Below are 24,668 nucleotides of genomic sequence, written 5' to 3'. Positions count from 1 at the left end.
TTCTAGTTCAGTTCTAGTTCAGTTCCAGTTCTAGTTCTAGTTCAGTTCAGTTCATTTCTAGTTTAGTTTAGTTTAGTTTAGTTCTAGTTCAGTTCTAGTTCAGTTCTAGTTCAGTTCTAGTTCAATTCTAGTTCAGTTCTAGTTCATAAGGCGTGAAATTAAATATAAAAAATTCTAAGTAAGTCAATATGATGGATAATGGATAAAGTAAAGCATTGTTTTGTAATTTTACCACTCACTCATACACTCATATTTATACAAAAATAAACACTCAAATACATATTTACAAATATACACTTAGGCATTCACATTCGGATAAAATAAATGAAAATTTTATGGTTGGTTAACAAGTGAATAAAACCCACAAATTGAAGGCTAAAACCTACTTTAACGCCAGCATATATTTATTTACTAAAAGACAATACGATTTATTGGGGGAAAAGGCCGACAGTAGAACAATGACAACAGAAATTATTTAGTAAATATTTACCATACACTTTAGTTTTTATTTTCAATTCACTCACCGGCTGATATCGACATTAACTAATAAATAGAGCGCGTGTTTGTGGGTGAACCGTCCTATTGTTTGGTGTCACGAAATGTGTCTTGATTATTTCATCACACTGTCAATATTTGCTTTTTACAAATGTTGGTCAAATACAACAAATAACGTTAAACACAAAAATAAAAAACAAGATGAATGTGAGAAATCAACATAACACTAATTACACAATTTCAACAAAATACTCCTGCCACATACATAAGTATGAATGGTGACAAGGCCATTGTTTGAGCATTTGACAATGTGTGGGGTTCTTTATTTATTCAGTGTGAAGTATGGTGTTTGAAACTGTAAAAAACTCTGCTGAATCAAGGAAAATCTTGGGAAATTCATTTAAGCATCATTTAAACAAAATCTTTTTTTGGAAACCATCATTATTGAACTTCCGCATAGAAATATAAAATCATGATTACTTTTGAGAGTTTTTAGAATAATTGTGTGTCTGCAACTTCTATATATATGCAGCAAGTTAACATTTGCTGTTATTTGGTTCTTTATTTTACATTTTATGTGATTTAATACTTTAACTAAACACAATTTAAATTATTTTTATTTACACTTTATTCTATTGTAGTTTTATTTCAATCTTTTTTTCTATCCTTGAGTATCAAATCCCTAAACTTTTGTTGAATTGAATAGAAACTTGACAATTATAGCTTATTCTGCACTTCATCAAAATGGAATACAATTCCTAGAACATACGAATTTTAACAGGAATCAGATGTAAGCAAATAACTGGTTCTAATTTGATGTACCATAGCAATAATCATTGGAAATCTAGGTGAATATAAGATAAATTGGGTAAACTATTGATAGATACACATAAGCTATTTGGTAAATTTTACATTTTAGTAGAAGTGTAAAATGTACTCTTGAAGAATATTATGAATATTCAGTGATTTAGAACTAAACTAAATCTGAACTATATATATATATTTCAGCAGCAATCCGACAATTTGACATGCAGCCTGTCCTATCTTATCGTAGCGCACCAACAAGTTCGTACATGACCAAATCAAACAGATTTCACACTTCTTTTATCACACTTTAGTTGTTTGATTTAATTAAACTTGTAACAGTGATTCTCATACTTCCTAAAGTGTCATGATTCAGTGACTTTGTTGGCCGATTCTGTGTGTTAGTGTGAATTATATCATTTCATTTTATTTAAGTGTATAATAAAAAAGTTTTTTGATCTTTTCTTAACAACTTGACTACATGGAAGGAAGCATTGACAATTTTTCTTTACGCATACGACTGTATTCTTGCTCCTTTCAATATAACAATAGAACACCACTGTTTAATTTAAAGGGGATGATAATTGATAGAAACTCAAATAAATACAATACTTTGGGAAAAGCAACGTCACAACTTAAAATCAACAAATTAAAGTTGTCTTTGAAACTGAACTTTGTAAAGCTTTGTGAGAAAAACTGTGCAGAAACAAAATATATACTTTTAAATATTTTATTTAAATGTGTGAATAATAATGCTGCGGTCCTTAGAGTCGTCATGGTTGAAGGTTCAATTAAAATAAAATGGAAATTACAAAAATGTAAATATAAATTTAATGGTAAATTTACTTTATAATAAACAAGGTAAATAGAAAATTCATGGTCATTTATTTTTACTAAAACCAAGTTACAGTAGGAGTTTAATAACAATAAAATCGCAAGCAATTAGAACTGAACTAGAACTGAACTAGAACTGAACTAGAACTGAACTAGAACTGAACTAGAACTGAACTAGAACTGAACTAGAACTGAACTAGAACTGAACTAGAACTGAACTAGAACTGAACTAGAACTGAACTAGAACTGAACTAGAACTGAACTAGAACTGAACTAGAACTGAACTAGAACTGAACTAGAACTGAACTAGAACTGAACTAGAACTGAACTAGAACTGAACTAGAACTGAACTAGAACTGAACTAGAACTGAACTAGAACTGAACTAGAACTGAACTAGAACTGAACTAGAACTGAACTAGAACTGAACTAGAACTGAACTAGAACTGAACTAGAACTGAACTAGAACTGAACTAGAACTGAACTAGAACTGAACTAGAACTGAACTAGAACTGAACTAGAACTGAACTAGAACTGAACTAGAACTGAACTAGAACTGAACTAGAACTGAACTAGAACTGAACTAGAACTGAACTAGAACTGAACTAGAACTGAACTAGAACTGAACTAGAACTGAACTAGAACTGAACTAGAACTGAACTAGAACTGAACTAGAACTGAACTAGAACTGAACTAGAACTGAACTAGAACTGAACTAGAACTGAACTAGAACTGAACTAGAACTGAACTAGAACTGAACTAGAACTGAACTAGAACTGAACTAGAACTGAACTAGAACTGAACTAGAACTGAACTAGAACTGAACTAGAACTGAACTAGAACTGAACTAGAACTGAACTAGAACTAGAACTGAACTAGAACTGAACTAGAACTGAACTAGAACTGAACTAGAACTGAACTAGAACTGAACTAGAACTGAACTAGAACTGAACTAGAACTGAACTAGAACTGAACTAGAACTGAACTAGAACTGAACTAGAACTGAACTATTATATTAACACTGTGGTAAGTATTCGGAACTTGAATATCAAGTCGCCACTACAGCCTATATAACAACAACCAATGTAATACACATTGTTTTCTGAAATAAAAATATTATTGACTGAAAAACCACTTGGATTTATTTTATTACATCTTTTTAAATGGAGTATATAGAAACACATTTAAACAAGCAAAAACCATTCACTTACCTTTTTGTTATGCGCGGTCGCAGTGGCCACATTATCGCAATGTAACGATCTATTGATATGGCCACCAACGTATAGGCGCTCACCAGTACCGACACAGCTTGTGAATAGTTGACTAGATGACACAGCGCAATGCCAAATGGCCAATAGCCCAAAATGAATATGGATATAAACGATGAGGGAACACAAAATAAAGACATCAATATATCACCCACAGCTAAATTGGCAATAAAATAATTTGTAACTGTGCGCATGCGTGGCGTTGACTGGACGATGTAGCAGACAGTGCCGTTGCCCAAAAGAGCAAACACAAAAATTGGAATGTACAACAAGTAGACGGCGGTCTTAAAGTAAACACTTGATAAAGCCTCATCTTCATCTCCAACACCACCACCACCACCACTGCCATCATCACCATTCGCTAGGGAGGAATTTAAAGCACTTAATGTTTGTGATTCACCATCGCAGGAAAATGCCGAATATATCGTTTCATTGTTCATCAAGGATTTCTTGATGTAGTCGTGAAACGTTTCTTCCGTCTGCTGTTGTATTTGGTGGGTTACTGATGATATTGTGGTGGTGGTAACACTGGCCAGAGAGGCCAACAAATGTAGGGCAGGCGATGATGATGAAGGTGAGGTGCTCGATATTAGTTGTGAAGCTGGCGAGGAAGTATCGTTGTTCAAATATTCGCTATAATCCTCATATTGATTGGCAACACCCACACTGTGTTGGCTATCGATGATGCTGTTGTCGCTGCTGCTGCCGCTGCCGCTGCTAAAAACATCCACGAGCAATTGCTGTTGAGGTTGTATAAAATATAAATTATCACTAATGCTGCCACCAGAACTACTGCTACCCACAGCCACAACTCCACCCCCACCCTCGCCAGTATCTCCGGGGTTTATGATGAAACTGTTATTATATTTGTTGCTAAGACTCTCAATTAATGTTGCTGCAGTAGTGTTTATGGCTTCTTCATTGTAGTAGATATTGTTGTTGGAGTTGCCATGCATTTTGTTTGTACTCTTGGCCACCGTATTCAAATGAGGCAATATGCTGCGTGCCGCATATTCACGCAAGAAATACTCCATATTAATATTCGTACGGCAGCACACAGCTGTACTTTAAAACACCCACAATTACACCTTCTGTTGGACCTCTTGCAATGTTGTACAATTGTATTGGCGTGTTTCCTTTTCGCTCTGGTCGTGTTCGAGACCGTTAATAATTAACTCAAGAGCACTTAGTTGCGTTGCTCTTGTATTTCAAACGGTTGCTATAGATAATGCTGTAGTTGTAGTTATTTTCATTGTAGTTTTTCAAATTAAATTCATGTTAAATTCTTTTTAATTACGAATCTACTTTTGAATTTTCATATGGACATACATACGTATATACTTCACGCAGAGCACTTGTTTTACATTAAATTGGTCACTATTATGTTTATTTAACTACTTTTTTGTGAGAGTTTTCAATTTGTTTTATTGGGAATGTTCATCAAATCTATTGCAACAGAAAACATTAATTTATACTACACCATTTACAATAATAATTTATTAAATGCTTGAAAATTTAAAAGAAGTCGATTGTAATTGTCATGAAATATGGGCTGAGAAATTAGGTAATTTTTTTAAAGGATAATTCATGAAGTTTCCAAAGGATTATAAACGGATTTCCAATTGTCCACTACTTAAGGATTAATTGGTACAAAATTTGTGTAAAAACTGTAGAGAATCTCAACTTTAAGAAATATTTAATTTGCAATTAAAATTTATACTGAATTTTCAATTCTGTTTATTCGTACAAAAAGTCGATTTGGTTATGAAATATGAGGCAGGTTAATTTCCCGAAAAACACAGATTAGCTAATTTACAAAAAGTTGAAATGCAAAAAATGCACATTTTATAAAATTTAACTGACTTTACTATTGCTACAATATGAATAAAATTATAAATTTTAAAGGTAATTGGTGTAGTATACATGGTAGATAAAAAACACCATGACGTTTGAAGTGTTTGCTTTGAAAAAAAAAAACAAATACTATTCATATGAAGGGAGCGTAAATAGAAATTGTTTGAAGTATTTAATTTTTTTATATCAACGAAAATTGTATTTTAATTTTCGATCCCTGCTCGTCAATTCAATATGCCTTCTCTTGTTGCAAACAATGTTAAACTTTTCGTGGTTTGTTTGCCAAACAAGAAGCAGGTGATTGGGGAGATCTGTGTAGTGTTTGAAATCAATGTTGAAGTGGTCGATGCTTAATCCTCTTTCAGTTTTATAATTGAATTTTAATTTTTTCCATCTCTTAGTATTTTATATCGCTTCGTATTTTTGTTAAAGACTAAGTCAATTTTTTTTAATTACGCGTATGTGTATGTTGTAATTCCAGGAATTTGTATTATATGTCTGCTGTTGTCACGAGATTTTGAAGATTTTTTTCCACTAACTTCAGTTGTGCTGAAAGTAGACGAACAATAAGAAAAACATCAATAATAATTTAAATAAATTAGGTCATATAACGTATTTTTTATAGAGCATATAAAAGTTTATTGTTTGCCTGAATTACTTCAGTTTTTTGTGAAGTTTTTAATTAATTTGTATAATGAACTTTCAAGTGTTTCTTGTTCATATTTTAACTTGAATATTGGAGGAGAAAAAAAAAAACACTGTGACCGAAAACACTGCTGCTTTATATAATAAGCGGTGGCTAACGATATATATCATAATTTCTTTGATATTTTCGAAATTGCCCAACACTAAACATCTTTATCATTACCATAGTACATAAAAAAATACTAATTACACGCCCCTGTCTTTGCATAATATAACAAATTCATCTAAAAGCTTTAACGTATGTTTTTCTTTTTCATGAGTTTCAATGAAAAACAAACGAAATAAATCTTTAAAAACTACCCCAAAAGTAAAGCATACTATTAGGCTTTGAAAAAACGACAAACATTTTAGGTGTGTGTCATTCATTCACTCACTTGTTCATTTAAGTTACTTGTGATTTTCCACATTTTATTTTTTCGTGGAATTGGTTCATGCTCAACCAACTTACTTTACCATGAATTAAAATAAAAAAAAGGTAATTAAAAAAAAATTATTTAATTTTTTGTTGCCTTAAAATTAATTCGTTTAAACAAATATTAACTTTAAAGCATTAGAACTGCTTTTGTACTTGTAATGTTTCTTTAGTAAAGTTTTATCACCGCCGAGTAATTAAGTGTTAAAATGAATAAAATCTTTTTAATGCTTTTTTTTTAAGATTAAAAGTGATTAAAGCGAATAAAAAACAAAAAGAACTTTATGGTAAAGGGTAATTAAAAGAGCTGGTTTTGTTAGAGGATAATTTATTCCAGAGGTGCTTGGGAGAAGTGCTGTCATTATTAAATGATGGACTTTTAAGTTGGATTTTAGTGACATTATCATCATAATTATTTTCAAATAATAAAAAAGTAAGCAATGTTAAACAATATTGAAAAGCAAATAATAGAATAATGGTCCCAAATCTACATAAACATGCTAATGACATATCATAACTAATTAAAATACTTTGTAATGACTGCTACATACCATCCGCATTATATAGGAGTATTTATCATGTCCTTTGGCATAATTGGTTGGGGTATTATTAAGGCAGCCGATGTCGTACTTCAAATAGTAATAGTTTACTTGTGCAAGTCTTTAGTTCATGAAGAGAGAAGACGAATAAGAGGAAAATTTGTCCAATTTACTCTCATCTACAAACTCAAGACTGACGACATTAAACTTGACGAGCGTGAACCAGCACTATATTCGAGTGTACGATATGACATTTCAAATCCCTCAGTGCTGCCTGACTATCTACATAAATTGACACTACAGACCCCTCTGTGACGTCTGCCCTTATCAACAATGTAAGAATCAATAATATATGTATGTATATTAGAGTGTCCCTTAGAATTAAATTTTTTGAAATATTGAAACGGTACCCGCTGAAAACTTTCGTAATGACCTAATGACCTAGCTTTTTCTAAGAAGGGCCACCCGTGCCGACTTTCGATTTAGTTTTGAGGTGCATTTACAAGGGGAAAATGCATTTTTTTGAGTTTTTTTTTAACAAAATTTTGCTATTAAGTAATTACTTTTAAAATAATCGAAATGTGTACGTAATTGTTGTTCTAATGAGATATAAAAATTGGTTACTTATTAAAAAATCGTCAAGCCATTAACGTGCCTCATGCATATGAGTTTTTATTTTCATAAGATACAGTTAACCTATTCGCAGGTATAACCAAAAAAAAATATTTTTTTAACGGCAGTTTCTGTGCCCGAAATATATATTTTTGGGCCGATTTTGATGAAACTTTAGAAAAATATAACATGAAGTCTAGTATTTACAATAACAGTACATAAATGGAACTTAACCCTTAAGAGCACTTGGGGTCAAAATGACTGTGTTTTTTAAAGTTCAGGGTCATTTGGACCCCAAGTGCTCTTAAGGGTTAATTTCAATTTTTGTACTGTTATTGTAAATACTAGACTTCATGTTATAGCTTTCTTAAGTTTCATCAAAATCGTTCCAAGAATATATAAAATTTCGCTATCTTTCCGTTAGAAATTCCAAATATTGAAAAATTTTACCTTTGACCTTCACGATTTAAGGGTTAACTTTTTCCGATTTTAGAAAAACATTCTGAATTGGTTTTACTTAAAAATCATAACAGTAAGGAATTTCGGCTCATTCGCCTAAATATGGCCAAAAAATTTGTGTTTCTCGAAAATCGCAAAATTTAAATCGCAGGTACGGAAAAACTATAAGAGGTATTGACATACGTTTTCACATTTTAATTCCCTATTATGTTGCAAATAAATCCAAATGTGATGATCAAAAAATTCTGAAATTAGTTTAACAAAATTTTTAAAAATTTGAAATTGGATTTTTAAAACTGCCGTTAAAAAAATATTTTTTTTTGGTTATACCTGCGAATAGGTTAACTGTATCCTATGAAGATAAAAACTCATATACAAGTAAATATGGATATATTTTAAGTAAGAATAAACTTTTGTTTTAATATTTCTCAAAATATGTTAATTTTGTTCCTACATTTCATGTTCTAGTGGCCTGAGACACATTAATGGCCTGGCGATTTTTTTAATAACTTTAACATTTTTTAACCAATTTTTATCTTTTATATCTCATTAGAACGACAATTGCGTATACATTTCTATTCTTTTAAATTAAATTGGAAAAGTAATTTTTTAATGGCAAAATTTTTACAAAAACTGAAAAAAATGCATTGTTCCCCTTGTAAATGCATCTCAAAACTTCAGAGGGCTTGCGGCACGTCTTAACCCCAACCGATTTACGTAAAATTTCTTCAGGATGATTTTTTTTACTAATGTTCACCAAACTGGGGGGTGAGAATGGCCAAAATCCAACATTCGTTTATTAAGGGCCACCCTACTGTACATATGTGCATATGTTTGTCTGTGTAAAACACGCAACCAACAAACAAAATCAATAAGATCAATTTGGATTACTTATTATTGCCCTATTAGGTAAATCGGTTCATAATAAAAGAAACGTTATGGATGAAATGTGATTTAAAATCGAACAAATTAGATGTTTTTATTGAAAAAACAGTTTATTGTAGCTAGGATTTTTTTGTTGTTATGTGCATATGAGTATTATACATAATATGTAAGGAAAAAAAACATGTTGTTTTAGTTTTGATAGTTTTTTATACACATACAAAATCTATTTGGTATGACATTCTCATTTTGATTTAAAAACCTTTAAGAATACCAACTAAATACAATACATAATTAATTCTATTTTGAAAATAACAATTTCGAGTAATGCCTGCAAGAATAGCTAGACATAGACAATGTTAAACAAGCGTATCTGAATTAATAGACCAGCTAAAAACCCAAAAAATATCAACCAAAAACGTAATTACCACAAAACCCATAGTAAAACTAAACAAGTAAATAGCCATTTAGGTAATGTAATAGTGTTCAACTTTAATTGTTAATATATCCAAAGGATTTACCGAAGTAGCACCCTAATAAAAACAAAATGAAATAGCCAATTAAGTTTTACACATTTGACCAAAATAATTTCTTTGGCCACTCTCACCACTCAACCCTCTTGCAAAGAAACCTAAATAAAATAAAAGTAACTAACTAAATTTTACTAGTATTTTCATTAGCATTTTGGCCACACGTCATAAATTTATGATGATCCTTATAAAATTATTACAGTTATCTTTGTCCAGTATTTATTTTATTTTGCTGCAAAAGTAAGAATGGCCCACACTGTGGACTGTAAGCAAAAGTGTAAGTGTGGTGTGATTGTAGTATTACTTTGGTTGCCACAAGGTGGCATGTGTGACAATCTAATTATAATTTAATAAAAAATCCTTCTTAAACTGGGGGCTATGATGCATTAAGACCTGTCTTTATTTTATTTGGTTTATTTTTTGGTCGGTGTCTTTCTTTTTATGCCACTTATGCACACATTTACTTCACTTAAGACTGTTTACCTTAATAAGCAAATCAATACTGTTATATTTACACTTGCCCAACATTGGACTGACAAATATCTCTACTTTTGGCATTACCTATATTGGATGTATGACTTAAAAATGTGAGATTTAAAATAGATGTAGATTTTTTTTGTTTTTATTAACTTATATGTCATTTTGAAGGGTACATATCTGTCATTTATTCTCACTTAGTTATTGAAAATTATAGCTTTTTTTTTGCTTTGAAAATGTCGAATTTTGTGTCAAAATCCGTCATAAATGTGAAATAAAAGACGCTAAAGCACACCGATTGCTCACCAAAACTTATGGTGAATGTGTTCCTTGGGTTTCACCGTGCGCGAGATGGTTTGTGCGGTTCAGAAGTGATGATTTTGATACGAAAAACAAAGATCACCCAGTCCAGCCAAAAATTACTCCTTTGTGTCAACAGCAGAACTGCTTTACGCACGTCAACAGCAACATACCTGGGTATGTTCATACGTTTTGTATGGTGAATGGCATGCCGTTAGCATAAAAATGCTAATATCTAACTCGTTTGTTGGAATTTCTGTATTATTTTTTTTTTATTTTCTTAGAAATAGAAAAAAGGTTCAAAAATTTTATGATAACCAGTTTTACCCTTACACTTAGTCATTGTTTTTTGAAAAAAGTGGTTGTGTAGGTATGTCAAAAAATGTTTTTTATTGACTTTTGCAAAGATAAAAATTTTTAAAATTAAAATGAATTTTTTATTTATTAATATTTCCGTTAGAATTGGAAAAATTAAACCAAATTTTGAAATTTATAATCAGGAATTCCGCAATTCCCAAAAGAGTTTTGAAAAATCCCAAAAATGTGATTTTTAGTTATTTTGCTATAATATCCACATCAAAAGCAGGGTTATCGGAACCCTTAAAAAAATAATTAAGAACATATTTGGCCATCTAAAATAGGTTACTTTATTTTGATATCGACTACGCGATTTGAGAATTTTTACCCTAAATTTGAATTTTACATAAAAAATATGCGTCATTTGAATGGACCTGGTCCCCTCTGTATAAATAATTTTTAAATTTATTTTCATTTAAAATCTTTAGTGTAAAGTTAGTTTTTCAAAAAGTATAAATTCCTAATACATTTTCTTTGACATTTTTTAGATAACTTAAAAATAAAAAAAAGTTATTTTTTCCCAAAAACTAGCGAAAAATCGCCTTTTTAAATTTTTGTAAATTCAAATACATATAACTTTGGAGTCAGTCACGATTTTTAAATAACTCTTTTTTTTGTTTGACATATACGTTTGTTGTAAGTCCAATAAAAGAAAAATGGAGAAAATCGGGATATATTTGGTCCCGCTGTTATCAAAAATGTGGAGTAGGAAAAAATACTATACTTTTAAATTTTATCATTATATTTGCATGCGTTTTACTATGGATACCCAGGTATGTATGCTGCTGACGTAAGGGTGCAACTTTGTAAATGGGCTTTATCTTCCAAAGGGCCTATCCTAACCAAACTTAGGAAAATTGCGGAAAACAGTTTTGGCTAGGATATCAAGAAATTTCAAGTCGATTCGAATATCTACTTCAGAGATACAGCATATTTAAAATGCAAAACATACCCAGGTATGTTGCAGTTGACATAAATGTTAAGATTGATATCAAACTCTACAAGAACTTGCTAAATCATTGATAGCTACTCAAGCAGCAATTTCACAACGTTTGCAAGCAGTAAATCATGCTTGCAAATGAGAAATTGGGTACCATACGGGAAATTTTTTTTAAAAAAAGTATGTTTAGCACATGTTATCCAAAAACGGTCCTTTAAGAGAACACATTTTAAACATTTTTTAATTTTGAATAAAAATTAAAAATTTTTTCAATTTGAAAATCAAATACACAATTTTCAAAAAAAGACAAATTTTAGAAAACAATGCTAAATATCAAAAATATTCACCCAAAACGAATTTCAATTACATGAAAATTGTTCGATTTAATATGATGGTCATTTTTAAGAATTTCCCTTAAAATTTTGAAATGGAGAAATTTCTGAAAAAGTTTGTTTTGTCACATCATCTCCAACAGTAATTCTTTAAAAGACTAAATTTTCCTCAAATAGCTTAATATATAAAATTGATTTGTAAGTAGGTCTTTAATAAAAATTTAAAATTTTGAATGAACATTTAAAATTTTGTTGACTTTTTTTTTAAATTTGAAACTAAAATTGATTAATTTTAAAAAATTTCCCTCAAAATGTTTCAATACCAAAATTTTTTAAAACTTGGTTTTGGCACAAATGCTAACGTTTTCCCAACAATTGCCTAATATAAAAAATATTTGGGAATTTTTAACAATTTTTTTTTTCAAAAGAAAAAAGTTGATTTTGGCACTTTATCCAAAAATAAAAAAAATACTTTTTGAAAATTTCAAGATTTTCTATAATAGTTTAGCCATAAAAATCTTGAAAATAAAATTCATAATTTTTTTTATAAATAAGATTTTCAAAGTTTCAAACTACTATATTTTATTAAATATACTATAAAATTTATAAAACTGGAGAATTTCATCCACTGTCTTGGCTGCCTGATTCCGCATAGTCGTGAACTCTTTTATAGACAAAATTATTTAATAATACCCCATATACACGCAGACAAAAAAATATAGTTGTACAATATACATGTTTACAATAATAATTTCAAAATTTTTACATGTTTTTAACAATATTTTGGTCGCCATGATTATATATATGATTGCGGTAACTACAATATGTTTAAGTTACCGTTCATAGGCTGTAGAAATCATATATATGATTGAAGTAATTATGTATATGTTTATGGCAATCATTTTTATGATGTAATATTTCACCATAAAGTGTTGTTCCAGGAATATAGTTATCATATACTGAGAAACATATTGTTACGTTTTAACCTTTTCAAAACGCTGGTTTATTTCCTTTAAATAAACCGGATACTTTTGATTGCAAATAAAAGCCGTTTTGTAGTTTGAAAATGGTAACAACTCTTTATTTATTCAAATGTACAACAACAACAGAATAAATAGTCACTCAATGTTTTTTTTATACACGTTTGTAAATTCGCAGAAATACAGACACAATTTATAATGTACACGAATTTACTTGAAAAACACAACACACTTTAAGGCACTCAGTTGATGTTTATTCGAAAAGCGTCTCTGATAAACTCACTCACGACTGCAACCTCTGCCACTATTTATAACACTGCCATCTGCACTCCAGATTGTTCTTTAACTGTCAAAATTCGAATATTATAGATCTTACTAATACATACGCCATTTGTGGTGTACTTTCTACAATGTTCTTTAACTGAATATTCGAATTCGAATACAGCGTTGCCAACTTACGATCAAATCAACTGAAAGCTTTTATTTAATAATGCCCACAGATATGTTACAGTTTGCTATTACAGCACTGTTATTTGAAAGCATTATGCTACTTTTAAATCAGCCCTTAAAATCGTTATATTTGAATTCAAGTACAATTTCGTAACAATATATTTATTTACTACAATCATATATTACATGTGAGTTACATTATGATTACCGCTGAGTCACATTATGGTTACCGCAAACATATAAATAATTAAATAATTTTCATAAAAATTGGAAAACTGTAAGCATGCGGATCAAATAACTATTGATAACCACAAATAAATTGGGGCCATCCTAATGTACCTACTGGCTTTTAAGCTGTTTTATACTTAAAGCTTTATTTATTTAATATGGATAAAGGAAATTGTTTCCTTTAATGTTATTTTCCCCTCTTTTTTTCTGACATTAAATAAATGTCGTAGACAGACAACACCAATAAGGACATGACAATCTAAGATGGAAGTAAAATTGTAAAAGAAATTATAGATTAAGATGTTGGTAATAAGAAATATTTATATGCAACGTTTACACGTGGTAAGGCCAGCACATAAGGGAAGTTTTAATGGCAGCATATATTTCAATGCCCAGATAACTTTTTGGTTTCCATAGTAGTTCATATGTCCTGTCTGGAATGACTACTAATGTTTTATGTTGGTTTATATTGTAAGAGTTTATCGTTATTATGCTTATGTTCTTTACAAACAGTTTAATGAAACTATTTGAAGTATATTTGTTTTTCTGTACATTCCCTTTTTGCAGAATAGAGCATTATTCTCTACTCAGTTTTCCATAATTTTTATTTCCTAATAAAAACAGCGTCCATTTGAGTTACATTTCTGATTATAATAATTTTTTATCTCAAACCAATCTTTTTGTTTGTGTGAATGATTATAGAAATTATAAACATTCTTATACAAAATCTATCTAACCTTTTTTAAAAACTCTTTTTTATAATGCCTTTTCTTTTTGATCCTTTTCAATGCACAAGTAGATCAATTTTAATACCCTTTTAATAAATATTTATGCAAAGAGAAAACCATAATCATATTAAAAATTTATGAATGTCAGGACAACCATATTTTCTTTTTTCTACGTATTGCTAGGTTTTCTTTTAACATATTTTCCTGGAAAGCAAGGAAAAGTAATTTTAAAACAAGGAAAGCTAAAATTTAAACACTTGAAAACTCCAAAGAAACCTACCAAAAGGTTTTTTGCTGCAAAAAGTCATAAAGAGAAGTTAATTAAGTTGTATGTATTGATGTTTTTAAACTTCCTGGTAATTTAGCTAGCTTTTTTTTAAATTTAAAAAAAAGATAAACTTCAGCTTTCTTAAGGAATTAATTAACATATAACAAACCTTTATATCTTAATAACACACAATTGGTCAATTCACAAGGTGTCCTATCATGTCATATTGTCATAATATCCTAATATTTTACAATGGCTTGAAAATGTTGTTATTACCTTTCGAGCATAAAATGTCCTTAAATAAAACTACTCTGTGTTATCATAACCAACCAGCAGAGACCTGCGCCGAATGCCTAAGAGTCGTGAAATATTAGGACATTATGACAATATGACATGATGGGAGACCTTGTGAATTGACCAAATAAATACTAATAAATATGACTTGTCTATGTGTTTTATAAAGTAGAAACGTGCCGGCATTTGTTCTTAAATCTTAAGAATTTTCTTAGAATTTGGTAACTATATTATTATATTTAATAGTAAATGTGTATATTCTGCATTATAATCTACTTATTAAATTAAAAATTTATTTTCACTTTGTTAATATATTTTCAATTTTCTTCCTTTACCAATATGAATTATGTATGTGTAAATAATATAAAGACGTATGAGTAATAAAGAATATACTAGTTTGTATGTAAGTATATTAAATACATTAATCATATGCCTGCAAGCTTTTTATATTGATTCTACAAAATATTTCATTAACCCTCTAACCCGCAAGAGTGCCACAAGGCATGCATTACAAAACACCAATTATCTCAAAAAGTTAATTTTTTTTTAATTTAACGGTGACTTTAGTTACAGATTTGTTAACATTTCCCTTGAAGGTCGAAATCCATTCTGTCTTTTAGTTTTTGTTCTGTCAGCTGTTTTGTGAGTGAGTGATGTCATAATTTTAGCACGTAAAATTTTGTGCGTTATTTTTTCAAAGTTATACTATCTTTTAGTAGCCCGATATATTCGAAATATTTTTTATTAGTTCTTTTTCATTAGTTTTTCTAAAAAATCGTATCATAATTATTGTTTTTTACACCTAAACCGGCAACAATGCCCTGAGGCACTCTTCACCTATTTGCACCTGGTTCCTAAACATAATTTGCAAATTAGTTTCTGACTGTTCTGAGTTTATTGAGTCATAATTACTCTAAAAAAAATTATTCGACAACTTTTTTTTAGCTTTTTAAAGTTTGCTGGTTATAGGGTCAAATTAATGAAATCTGATTTTAATGATCTTTTTGTTTCATATGCACCCAGAGAAAAAACAACTTAAAATCTATAAAAACCATATTGAATCAACTCTAGTAATGTTGTAATTTTTTATTTCAATATGGAAAAATATTGATTTAAAGTTGAAAATTACATTCTGCTACAAAATGACACTTTTTGTCAGAACTTGAAAAGCCATCTAATGGAGGTTGTAGGCCTAGATGAGGACATACTAAAACCGTTTTCAAAGATTTTGAAACACCCTCAAAATTTTGAGTTATTTTGAAAAAACTGTTTTAGGGTAGGCCGTTGTGCTTTAGTACCTCTAACTCACACATTTTTATACCGATTTCAAAATCTTAAAGAATTATGGATAGGCAAAGAATTGAGTTTTCATAAAATGTATGCATAAAATGTATATTATAAGAAATTGTGTATGTTTTGATAAAAAGTTTCACTTTATTTGTTATTTTTTTTTTCATAATTTTTCATATTCAACAATAGTTATTTTAATTTTTTTCTATAGAAGCCTATTTTTATTTGCACAATGTTTTAAACACAATTTTATATAGACAAAAATGAGACATTACTTGTTAAAATCGGTTTATATTTCCAAAAGTTATTCAACTTTTTCGAAAAAAGTATGAAAAAAATTTACCTTGTTAATTCAAAATTTTACAAATATTTTTTTTATATTTTTTTGTTTATTCATATGCGCTGGGGGATAAAATACTAAAAAAATGTGTTAATGAAAAGTTGAATAACTTTTACAATTTTCATCCGATTTGAATAACTAAAACCATGTTTTGTTAACAACTTAATTTCCTTTATTCATTGGTATAAATTTTAATAAGCCTTCATATCAAAATAAGCAACGAAAAGCGACCAAAATCAAAAAAGTTAAGAAATTTTGTTTTTCTTTTAGATATTCTTAACATAAACAATGCTTACTGCTTAAAACTGTATCAAAGTGTACACGTCATTTTAAAGCGTAATTAGTTGTCTTTCCAAAACCGTTTAAGAATTTAAAATCGGATAAAACCTGACTGAGTTACAGGTCGATAAGTTGACAAACATCACTGAAAATAATTTTTTATTTGAGGGTGTTTTAGAAATTTTTAGACACAATTCGTAATGTACTCAGCTAGACCTATAACCCACGCTGGGTCGTTTTCCAAGTTTTTTTCCATTGTAGCACCTTGTTATTGATTTATCGTATTTCAATATAATTTTTCTAACTATTATTATCTATTAAAAAGAACATTATTGAATTAATATGACGCTTTCTTATTTTTAAGTTGATGGTTTTCCCTGAGTGTGAGTATCTAAGTATCAGTTAAGATTATTTACAATTATTGTAGTTTAGTGAAGCTGAATCAGACAGAGTTAAACTTGTTCAAATATGGTTTAATAAATTAGCAAAGTTTAATAAATTATGTTTAAATTATTGCTTCATGACATTTTGATAATTAAGTTTCGAAAAGCATGAATGGAAGCATCCTTTTTTTTGTAAACATTCATTGATGTAAATTTCGGTATTTATAGAGCCCTTTGTGGCAAATGTTTGGCTTCTTTTGCCACAACTGCATATTGCTTGCCTTGCCAAGAACATTTTGGGAACATTTTCTGCTTTTGGGTCCTAAACTTATCTACAACATTCCCTGCGAAAAATTTTTCATACGTACGTTTCATCATCCATTATGCAGCAGATATATTTTTTGTGTAAATCTTGTCTTCAATTTCCGTGCTCTGTCTTTGGCCTTTATATTTTTAGCAGAGTTCCTGTCATGAACTTTTCGAGCCTTGCATGTTTTTAAACCTACATTGGCTTTAACTTTTCGTACCAAATAGTCCGAGTACTGAGCAACCGGATGTGTTGGAAGCTCTTTAGAAAATGCTTTCTATTTATTGGCTTTAGAAACATCATGTGGACAATTCATTTTACTTGAATTAAGTTTTATATCAACGGACAAGTTCTTCCGATACTTTTTAATAACATTGGAATCAGTTTGATAGCAGACCTTCAAAGAACTCACTCAATACTAAAATTTTAGACAATTGACAATAAATATTGTTGAAGACGCCCTTGGCAGGCTAGAAAATTCATTCCAATTTGCCAATTGTCTAAATTTTTTCTACTCAGTGATTTTCTTTGAATTATTACAAATATATTATAATAAAAATGAACTTAAGCCTAATTAAAATTTACTTTCAAAATAGTTTTTATCTAATTTAAAACGAACATTTCTGCAATTTTTAATAATAAAATTATTTAGAAATTTCTTTTGAATTTCTCAATAAAATCATGAATATTTTTTTTTTTTTTGTAGGACAACATTGTTTGTTTGTAAGCAAAAACCAAAAACTCTCAACTAAAAAAAAAAAATTCATTCATTCACACATTTACATGCGCTGTCAAAAAGTCCTTGAGAATACAGTCTCCCGGGATTATGCTAATACAGTCTTATTATCTAAAAATAAAAATTCATTACGAAATAATTCACGCCAAATAAAAATTCTCACAGTTTTATTGAAATGCGTACTAGAAAAAATTATTTTCATAAAAAATACTTTTGCTAAGTCATATACCCACTCTTCTAATTAAAGTTATAAATTGTGTTTTTTCTGCATTTTTATGATGTAGACAAGAGTGTGTAAATCATACATATATCATTTACATATGGCTGATTATTTTACATTGGGTAATTGAATAATTGAAAAAAAATTTAAATAAATGAGATTTATATTGTATTTTATTTATCTTTCATAAGCAGACAATTTTTTGTTTCTTTTAATTGTATATAAGCATATGCTGTTTCATTGCACTTCTATAAGGATTTGAGATTTTTTTTTTTTTTTTTTGGAAAAAAAATTAATTAAAATACTCAAGACTATGTTTAACAGTGGAATGAGGAATAAAGAACACAATACATTTGATAAATCTCTGATAAATATTTGTATCACGTAAACATTTAACACAAATAATCCTCATATATATGTATATTTGTATATATAGAAATCGCTGTACCAAATTTAGTGAAGATCGGTTTATAGGAGCTATATAAGAACCACTTCCAAAAATCACTTAAATGTTAATTCGATATATCCGAAAAAGACAGTATCTCGCATGAATCTCGATATTGATAAAAAATTTAATACAGATCTGTTTCCAGTATGTACATATCTTTATATTGGGTTTTTGTGACTATAGATCCATAATTATACATAGTTCCTATATAAGACACAGATCCGGAAAATACATTATCCTTTAGATTTTCTAGTAATAGAAAAAATAACCAAATCGGGTGAACCAGGTAAATGTTAAAATTATTTGAATTTTTAATGCTCATTTAGCATTAATTAGAAATTTTGTAAAAAAAAAATTGGGATTTGAGATATTTATGATATTTTATGATGTTCTTTGGTATCAAAATGTAATGGTTATGTAAAGGTAAGTGAAATTCAAAAATTTTGTTTCAACATTGAATTTTTTTTTGTTTTTGAAAATATTGCTACTCAAAACATTAACTAAATTGTTCAACCCATACATACATAGAGCGGAAACTAAAAAAAATACTCCAAAAAATTACATATACGAGTGTTGTTCTTTTTACTAATACATTCTCACCTCTTAGGTTTTTAGGTCTTTGACAGGAGAGTTTTCGCTCTATATGTATTCTCTATGGTTCAGTCTGTAAATGTTATCCGATTTTGTTAGACACTCATATTAAATAAACTTTAAATTCATAAAAATTAACTTCAATAATTTTAGCGAAATATAGATTTTGTTTACATTCAATTTTGAAGAAATATATAAAAAGCTAACAAAGCACATCACAGTGGATAATATAAGGTGAATGCATCTCATAATTGATTTTTGAAAATGTTTGAAATTATGGTTTGTAAAGAAAAAAATTAAAAAAATCCGGGTAAAACTCGGAAATTCTGTTTTTGTGAGTCCAGTCAACTGTAATAAAAAAGCTTCCTAAAGTATGCAGTACAAATTTATATATTTTATTTGCAAACAAATAAGAACAGGCTGGTGTGCGTGGGTTGGAGAAACTTGAAGAACTATCATTAGTAAATGCTACCGGGCGAAGCCGGGGCGATCAACTAGTAAAATATAAAATACAAAAAATGTTTCTACCTATGTCCGTTATAGACTCTGAGACCATCCAACCGATTAGCTCCAAACTGGTAACATTGGAAAGGAAATTTTCAGAATATGGTTTAGACACCTAAAATACTACATTAGGGCCATTCAGTGATTTCGTAAAGAAGATTTTCGAATTTTCTCATACAAACATTTTTCATCTATATATATACAAATTTATGTATGTTACGAATGAACTCAAAAATAGCTGGACCGATTTTAATGAAATTTTCAGAGAATCTTCGACTTTCCGACTATTTTCGACTTTTTACCATTTCTTGTAAAAAATACATGGTTTCTACATTTATTGATGTAAAGTTCAGCAATAAAAATGAAATTTATCAAGGCGATAATAGTTAGAATAATGTTGTAAGAATTTTGTGTAGAAAAAAGCTTTATTTTATAAACATTTATTTATTATTTACTTATATTAGCATACACTACAAAAAATGCAAGTGCAATATTTTTTTTAACAATCTAAAAAGTCGACTTAAATCGACTATTCGACTTTTATCGACTTTTATCGACTATTTTCGACTTTTATCGACTATTTTCGACTATTCGACTTTTATCGACTTTTGAGATAACATAATCGATTGTTCGACTTTTTTCCGACCAAAAAGTCGATTTCGACTTTTCGACTTTTTCCAGGAAATAGTTGATTGTTCGAACAATCGTGTGTATGTATGTTCCGTATAGACTCAAAAATGGCTGTTCACGGAATCTTCAGAAAAGCCTTTTGGGTAACAGTGTATAGCCAGATTTTTGATTTTCGGTCTGTGATAAACAATTTTGTTTACTCTTGCATATTAGGTGCATGAATAAGAAATTTCCATATGAAATCTACTTTTAATCAACAAATTATGGTGTTAACAAGCTCAATGACCAAATACAATTGAAATTGTCTGGCGAAACAATAAAATACAAATCGATTGACACAGTAATGAACGAAGAACAAGTCGTCAATTATCCTACTTAATTTTTGAATTCATTGGAACCAGCCGAAATGCCACCACATGTATTAACATTGAAGGTCGACTTTTCCGACACTGTATATTAAAATCGAGATCGAGATGCAATATAAAACAGATGTTTTCTAAAGGCCAGCGGACCGGGTTCAGCTAGTTAACCATAAAACAAGTCATATCGTAAAGCTAAGATGTACAGCAATAATTATTTGCAGAAATTATAGTTATATACATAAAAACACCTCTTTTACTTGCCTCAATATATAAATTTTACACAAAAACTCAAAAAAAAAAAAAATCAAAAATTTTAAATCGATCATACATTTTTTTATTATGATTCGATTTTTCTGATTTAAATTACAGATTAAAGCCTAAGTCCCACCTATTGAACAAAAAAAATCTTACAAAAATTCTCATTCATTCAAAAGTTACAGATTTTTGATCAGAAACTGACAAAAATTTACGTATGAGTAATACAATTAATATGGATATAAATTCTTTGTTACTCATACGTCTTATTAAGGTAATTCATTATTATTCATACGTCTTTACAAATAAAGAAAATTAAGAGAAATAAACAAAGTGAAAATAAAGTTTTAATTGTATAAGTAGATAATAATAAAAGTTATACCTTTTTACCGTTAAAAATATAATAAAATGGTTTCCCAAATTCTCAGAAAACTGTTAATGTTTAAGGACATACGGCAGGCACATGTTTCGTGTATAAGTCACAAGTCTTAATTATATATATTTACTAACGTATGCGGAATGAAATTGCAAAAAAGAAAAGAAAACGCTATATTTATTTCCAACCTTAAAACAAATAATTTAAAAAAAACTTAATAAAACAGCCCATTGTATTGATTTAATGTAAGCAAACAATTTATTATCTTCATGTACTTCTGTGGCAGTTATGAAGAAATTTATATACAGATGTTGAAAATACCGATGCTTGCACTTTTCTGAGCTCATATTTGAGTTTCATGGTCTTATTTTTCTCGATTTTTATTTTAAATAATCTATAAAAACTCTTCTATTGAAAAAGGTCCAAAAACTCTCAAATTATTTTTAATTTAAAAAAATTTGGAAATTTTTTCACTTTAGAAAGTTTGGAATTTAAAGGGTGTTGGAAACACCATAAACATCTGGCCGAAACATCTATGATGCTTCTTTTTATGAAATGATTAATTTTGTGTACACATTTCATAATATATTAATTAGAAATTGATGGTCAAATCAAATTCCAAAAAAGTCAAAACATCTAATTTACATCTGATTGATTAAGATCCATATATATTTTTTTTCGAAAAAAGATTATGCTCTAATTTGCACATCTTATCAATAATAGGTGTATTTACTTCCAAAAAAATTCCACTTCTCTGCCTTTCTCTGTCACTTGATGTAAAATATAACAAATTATTCCCGATGATAACACAGTGCAACAGTGAAAAAAACACACGATCATGACTGTATAGGTTCGACTCTACTACCAAAGGGTAGTAAAACCCTATACTCAGTTTGTCCATTTTGGTGACCGATTTTTTTTATGGTCCCCCAAAGTTTCTGAAAATTAGTGGGGCCTCTAAAAAAGGTGTCATCAGTTTTTGGTTAACAGCTAATTTAGACTTTGTGATACGCCAACAATTTAACAATTTTCGTTTTTACTATTTTTTAACACTAAAACAAAGATTTTTTTGTTAAAATAGTATGATCAAGTCCACATGTTGTGCTGTAATATTTACTAGGCTGAGGTGTTCGGAATGGGGATCAGTGGGTGGATCCTCAATGTCACACATTTGCTAAAAAGCCATTTATGATCCGAATAAGCTGAAATTTAAAATATAGATAGACCTTGAGAAGGTCTACAAAAAATAAGCTTTTATCTGTAGGTTATCTCTTTTAGTTCAAGAGATATTTAGGTTTAATTTTTTTTTTAATTTTGCTCCTTTTTAAACCCTTTTTGGTTAAGTTATTAGCGAATTTAGATATTTTGAGTTTTTATATAAAAAATCGATTTTTGGTCAGAAATATGAGTGATCACAGATCGAGCTCCTTTTCTTGATTAATCGCTTAATGGCCAAGTTATTAGCGAATTTATATATTTTGAGCTTTTATATAAAAAATCGATTTTTGGTCAGAAATATGAGTGATCACAGATGGAGCTCCTTTTCTTGATTAAACGCTTATTGGCCAAGTTATTAGCGAATTTAGATATTTTGAGTTTTTACATAAAAAAAATCGATTTTTGTTAAGAAATATGAGTGATCACCAGGGAAACCGGAAATATGCTCTAAAAAAAGCGTTTTAAGCGCTTTAAATATGCAGTAAAAACTTTAAAATATGCTCTTAAAATTTAAAAATATGCTTTTAAAAAACAAACTTTTACATAATTTATAACCAAAAAATATACTTTTGTTTAAAAAAATCAATACAATTAACAAGAAAATACAATTAACATGAACTAAAACAAGTACAACAAAAAATAAGTAAGAGAGCTATATTCGGCTGTGCCGAATCTTATATACCCTTCACCAAATTATACTTAAAAATATATATTTTTTTAAATATTTTTATTTAAACAAAATCAAAATTTTTTTTTTAATGTTTTAAAATTTTTTAAAAAAATTTTTTTTTCCAAATTGTTTTATAATTTTTTTTAAAAAAGGTTTTTTCAAAATTTTTTTTTTTTAAATTTCTTTAATTAATATTTTTGGAAAAAGAATTTATGACAAAAAAAAAATTTTTGATGAAAAAAAAATTCGGGTTAAAAAATATTTTTTTCCGATTTTGACCCATTGTATGTCCAACTTACTATGGTCTTATATACGTCGTTGCAAAGGCCTTTGAAATATCTATCATTAGATATCCATATTGTATATATTAATGACTTAGTAATCCAGATACAGGTCAAAAATCGAGGTTGTCCTAGTTTTTTCCTTATTTCTCAGCCATTTGTGGACCGATTTTCTCGATTTTAAATAGCGACCGAGTCGGAAGATATTGATGTATGAATCGTGTATGTAAGTTATTTGGGGGCTTCGGAAAGTTGATTTCAACACACAGACGGACAGACGGACATGGCTATATCGATTCCGCTATCTATAACGATCCAGAATATATATACTTTATGGGGTCGCAAATGAAAAATGTGGAAATTACAAACGGAATGACAAACTTATATATACCCTTGTCACTCATGGTGAAGGGTATAAAAAAAGCCATCTATCATAACTTGTTTTTGATAAAGTCAAAATATGCTATTAAACAGTAAAATATGCTCTAAAAACGCAAAAATATGACATAAATATGCTCTTAAAACAAATATATGCAAAAATATGCATTTAAGGGTAAAATATGCACTAACAAATCGATGCCAAAATTCTTAAATAGTTCTGAAACGTGTAAATATCATATCCATGTGCTCATTAGACTCACCAGAAAAAACATGCATTTGCATATTTTGGTTTCCCTGGTGATCACAGATCGAGCTCCTTTTCTTGATTCAAAGCTTATTGGCCAAGTTATTGCGAATTTAGATATTTTGAGTTTTTATATAAAAAATCGAATCGGGCTTTTTTTCTTGATTAAACTCTTATTGGCGAAGTTATTAGCGAATTTAGATATTTTGAGTTTTTATATAAAAAATCGATTTTTGGTCAGAAATATGAGTGATCACAGATGGAGCTCCTTTTCTTGATTAAACGCTTATTGGCCAAGTTATTAGCGAATTTAGATATTTTGAGTTTTTACATAAAAAAATCGATTTTTGTTAAGAAATATGAGTGATCACAGATGGAGCTCCTTTTCTTGATTCAAAGCTTATTGG

At 29.1% G+C, this 24,668-nt stretch overlaps 1 protein-coding gene across 1 annotated transcript in view; it reads right to left on the bottom strand.

Annotated features, from left to right (window-relative positions):
• The window catches only part of RYa-R (RYamide receptor), a 297,762-nt gene extending 291,965 nt beyond the window's left edge, over nt 1-5,797 (bottom strand). The window contains exons 1-2 of the mRNA XM_065508487.1: nt 5,710-5,797; nt 3,343-4,845 (exon numbers count right to left, since the gene is read on the bottom strand). Coding sequence (XP_065364559.1) covers nt 3,343-4,433 — 1,091 coding nt within the window. The 5' untranslated portion in view covers nt 4,434-4,845; nt 5,710-5,797. The remainder of the gene's footprint in view (nt 1-3,342; nt 4,846-5,709) is intronic.
• Between the last annotated feature and the right edge of the window lie 18,871 nt (nt 5,798-24,668).

This window comes from Calliphora vicina, chromosome 1, assembly GCF_958450345.1.
Source record: "Calliphora vicina chromosome 1, idCalVici1.1, whole genome shotgun sequence".
Taxonomy (NCBI): Eukaryota; Metazoa; Arthropoda; class Insecta; order Diptera; family Calliphoridae; genus Calliphora; species Calliphora vicina.
This window is presented reverse-complemented; position numbering and strand designations above follow the sequence as displayed.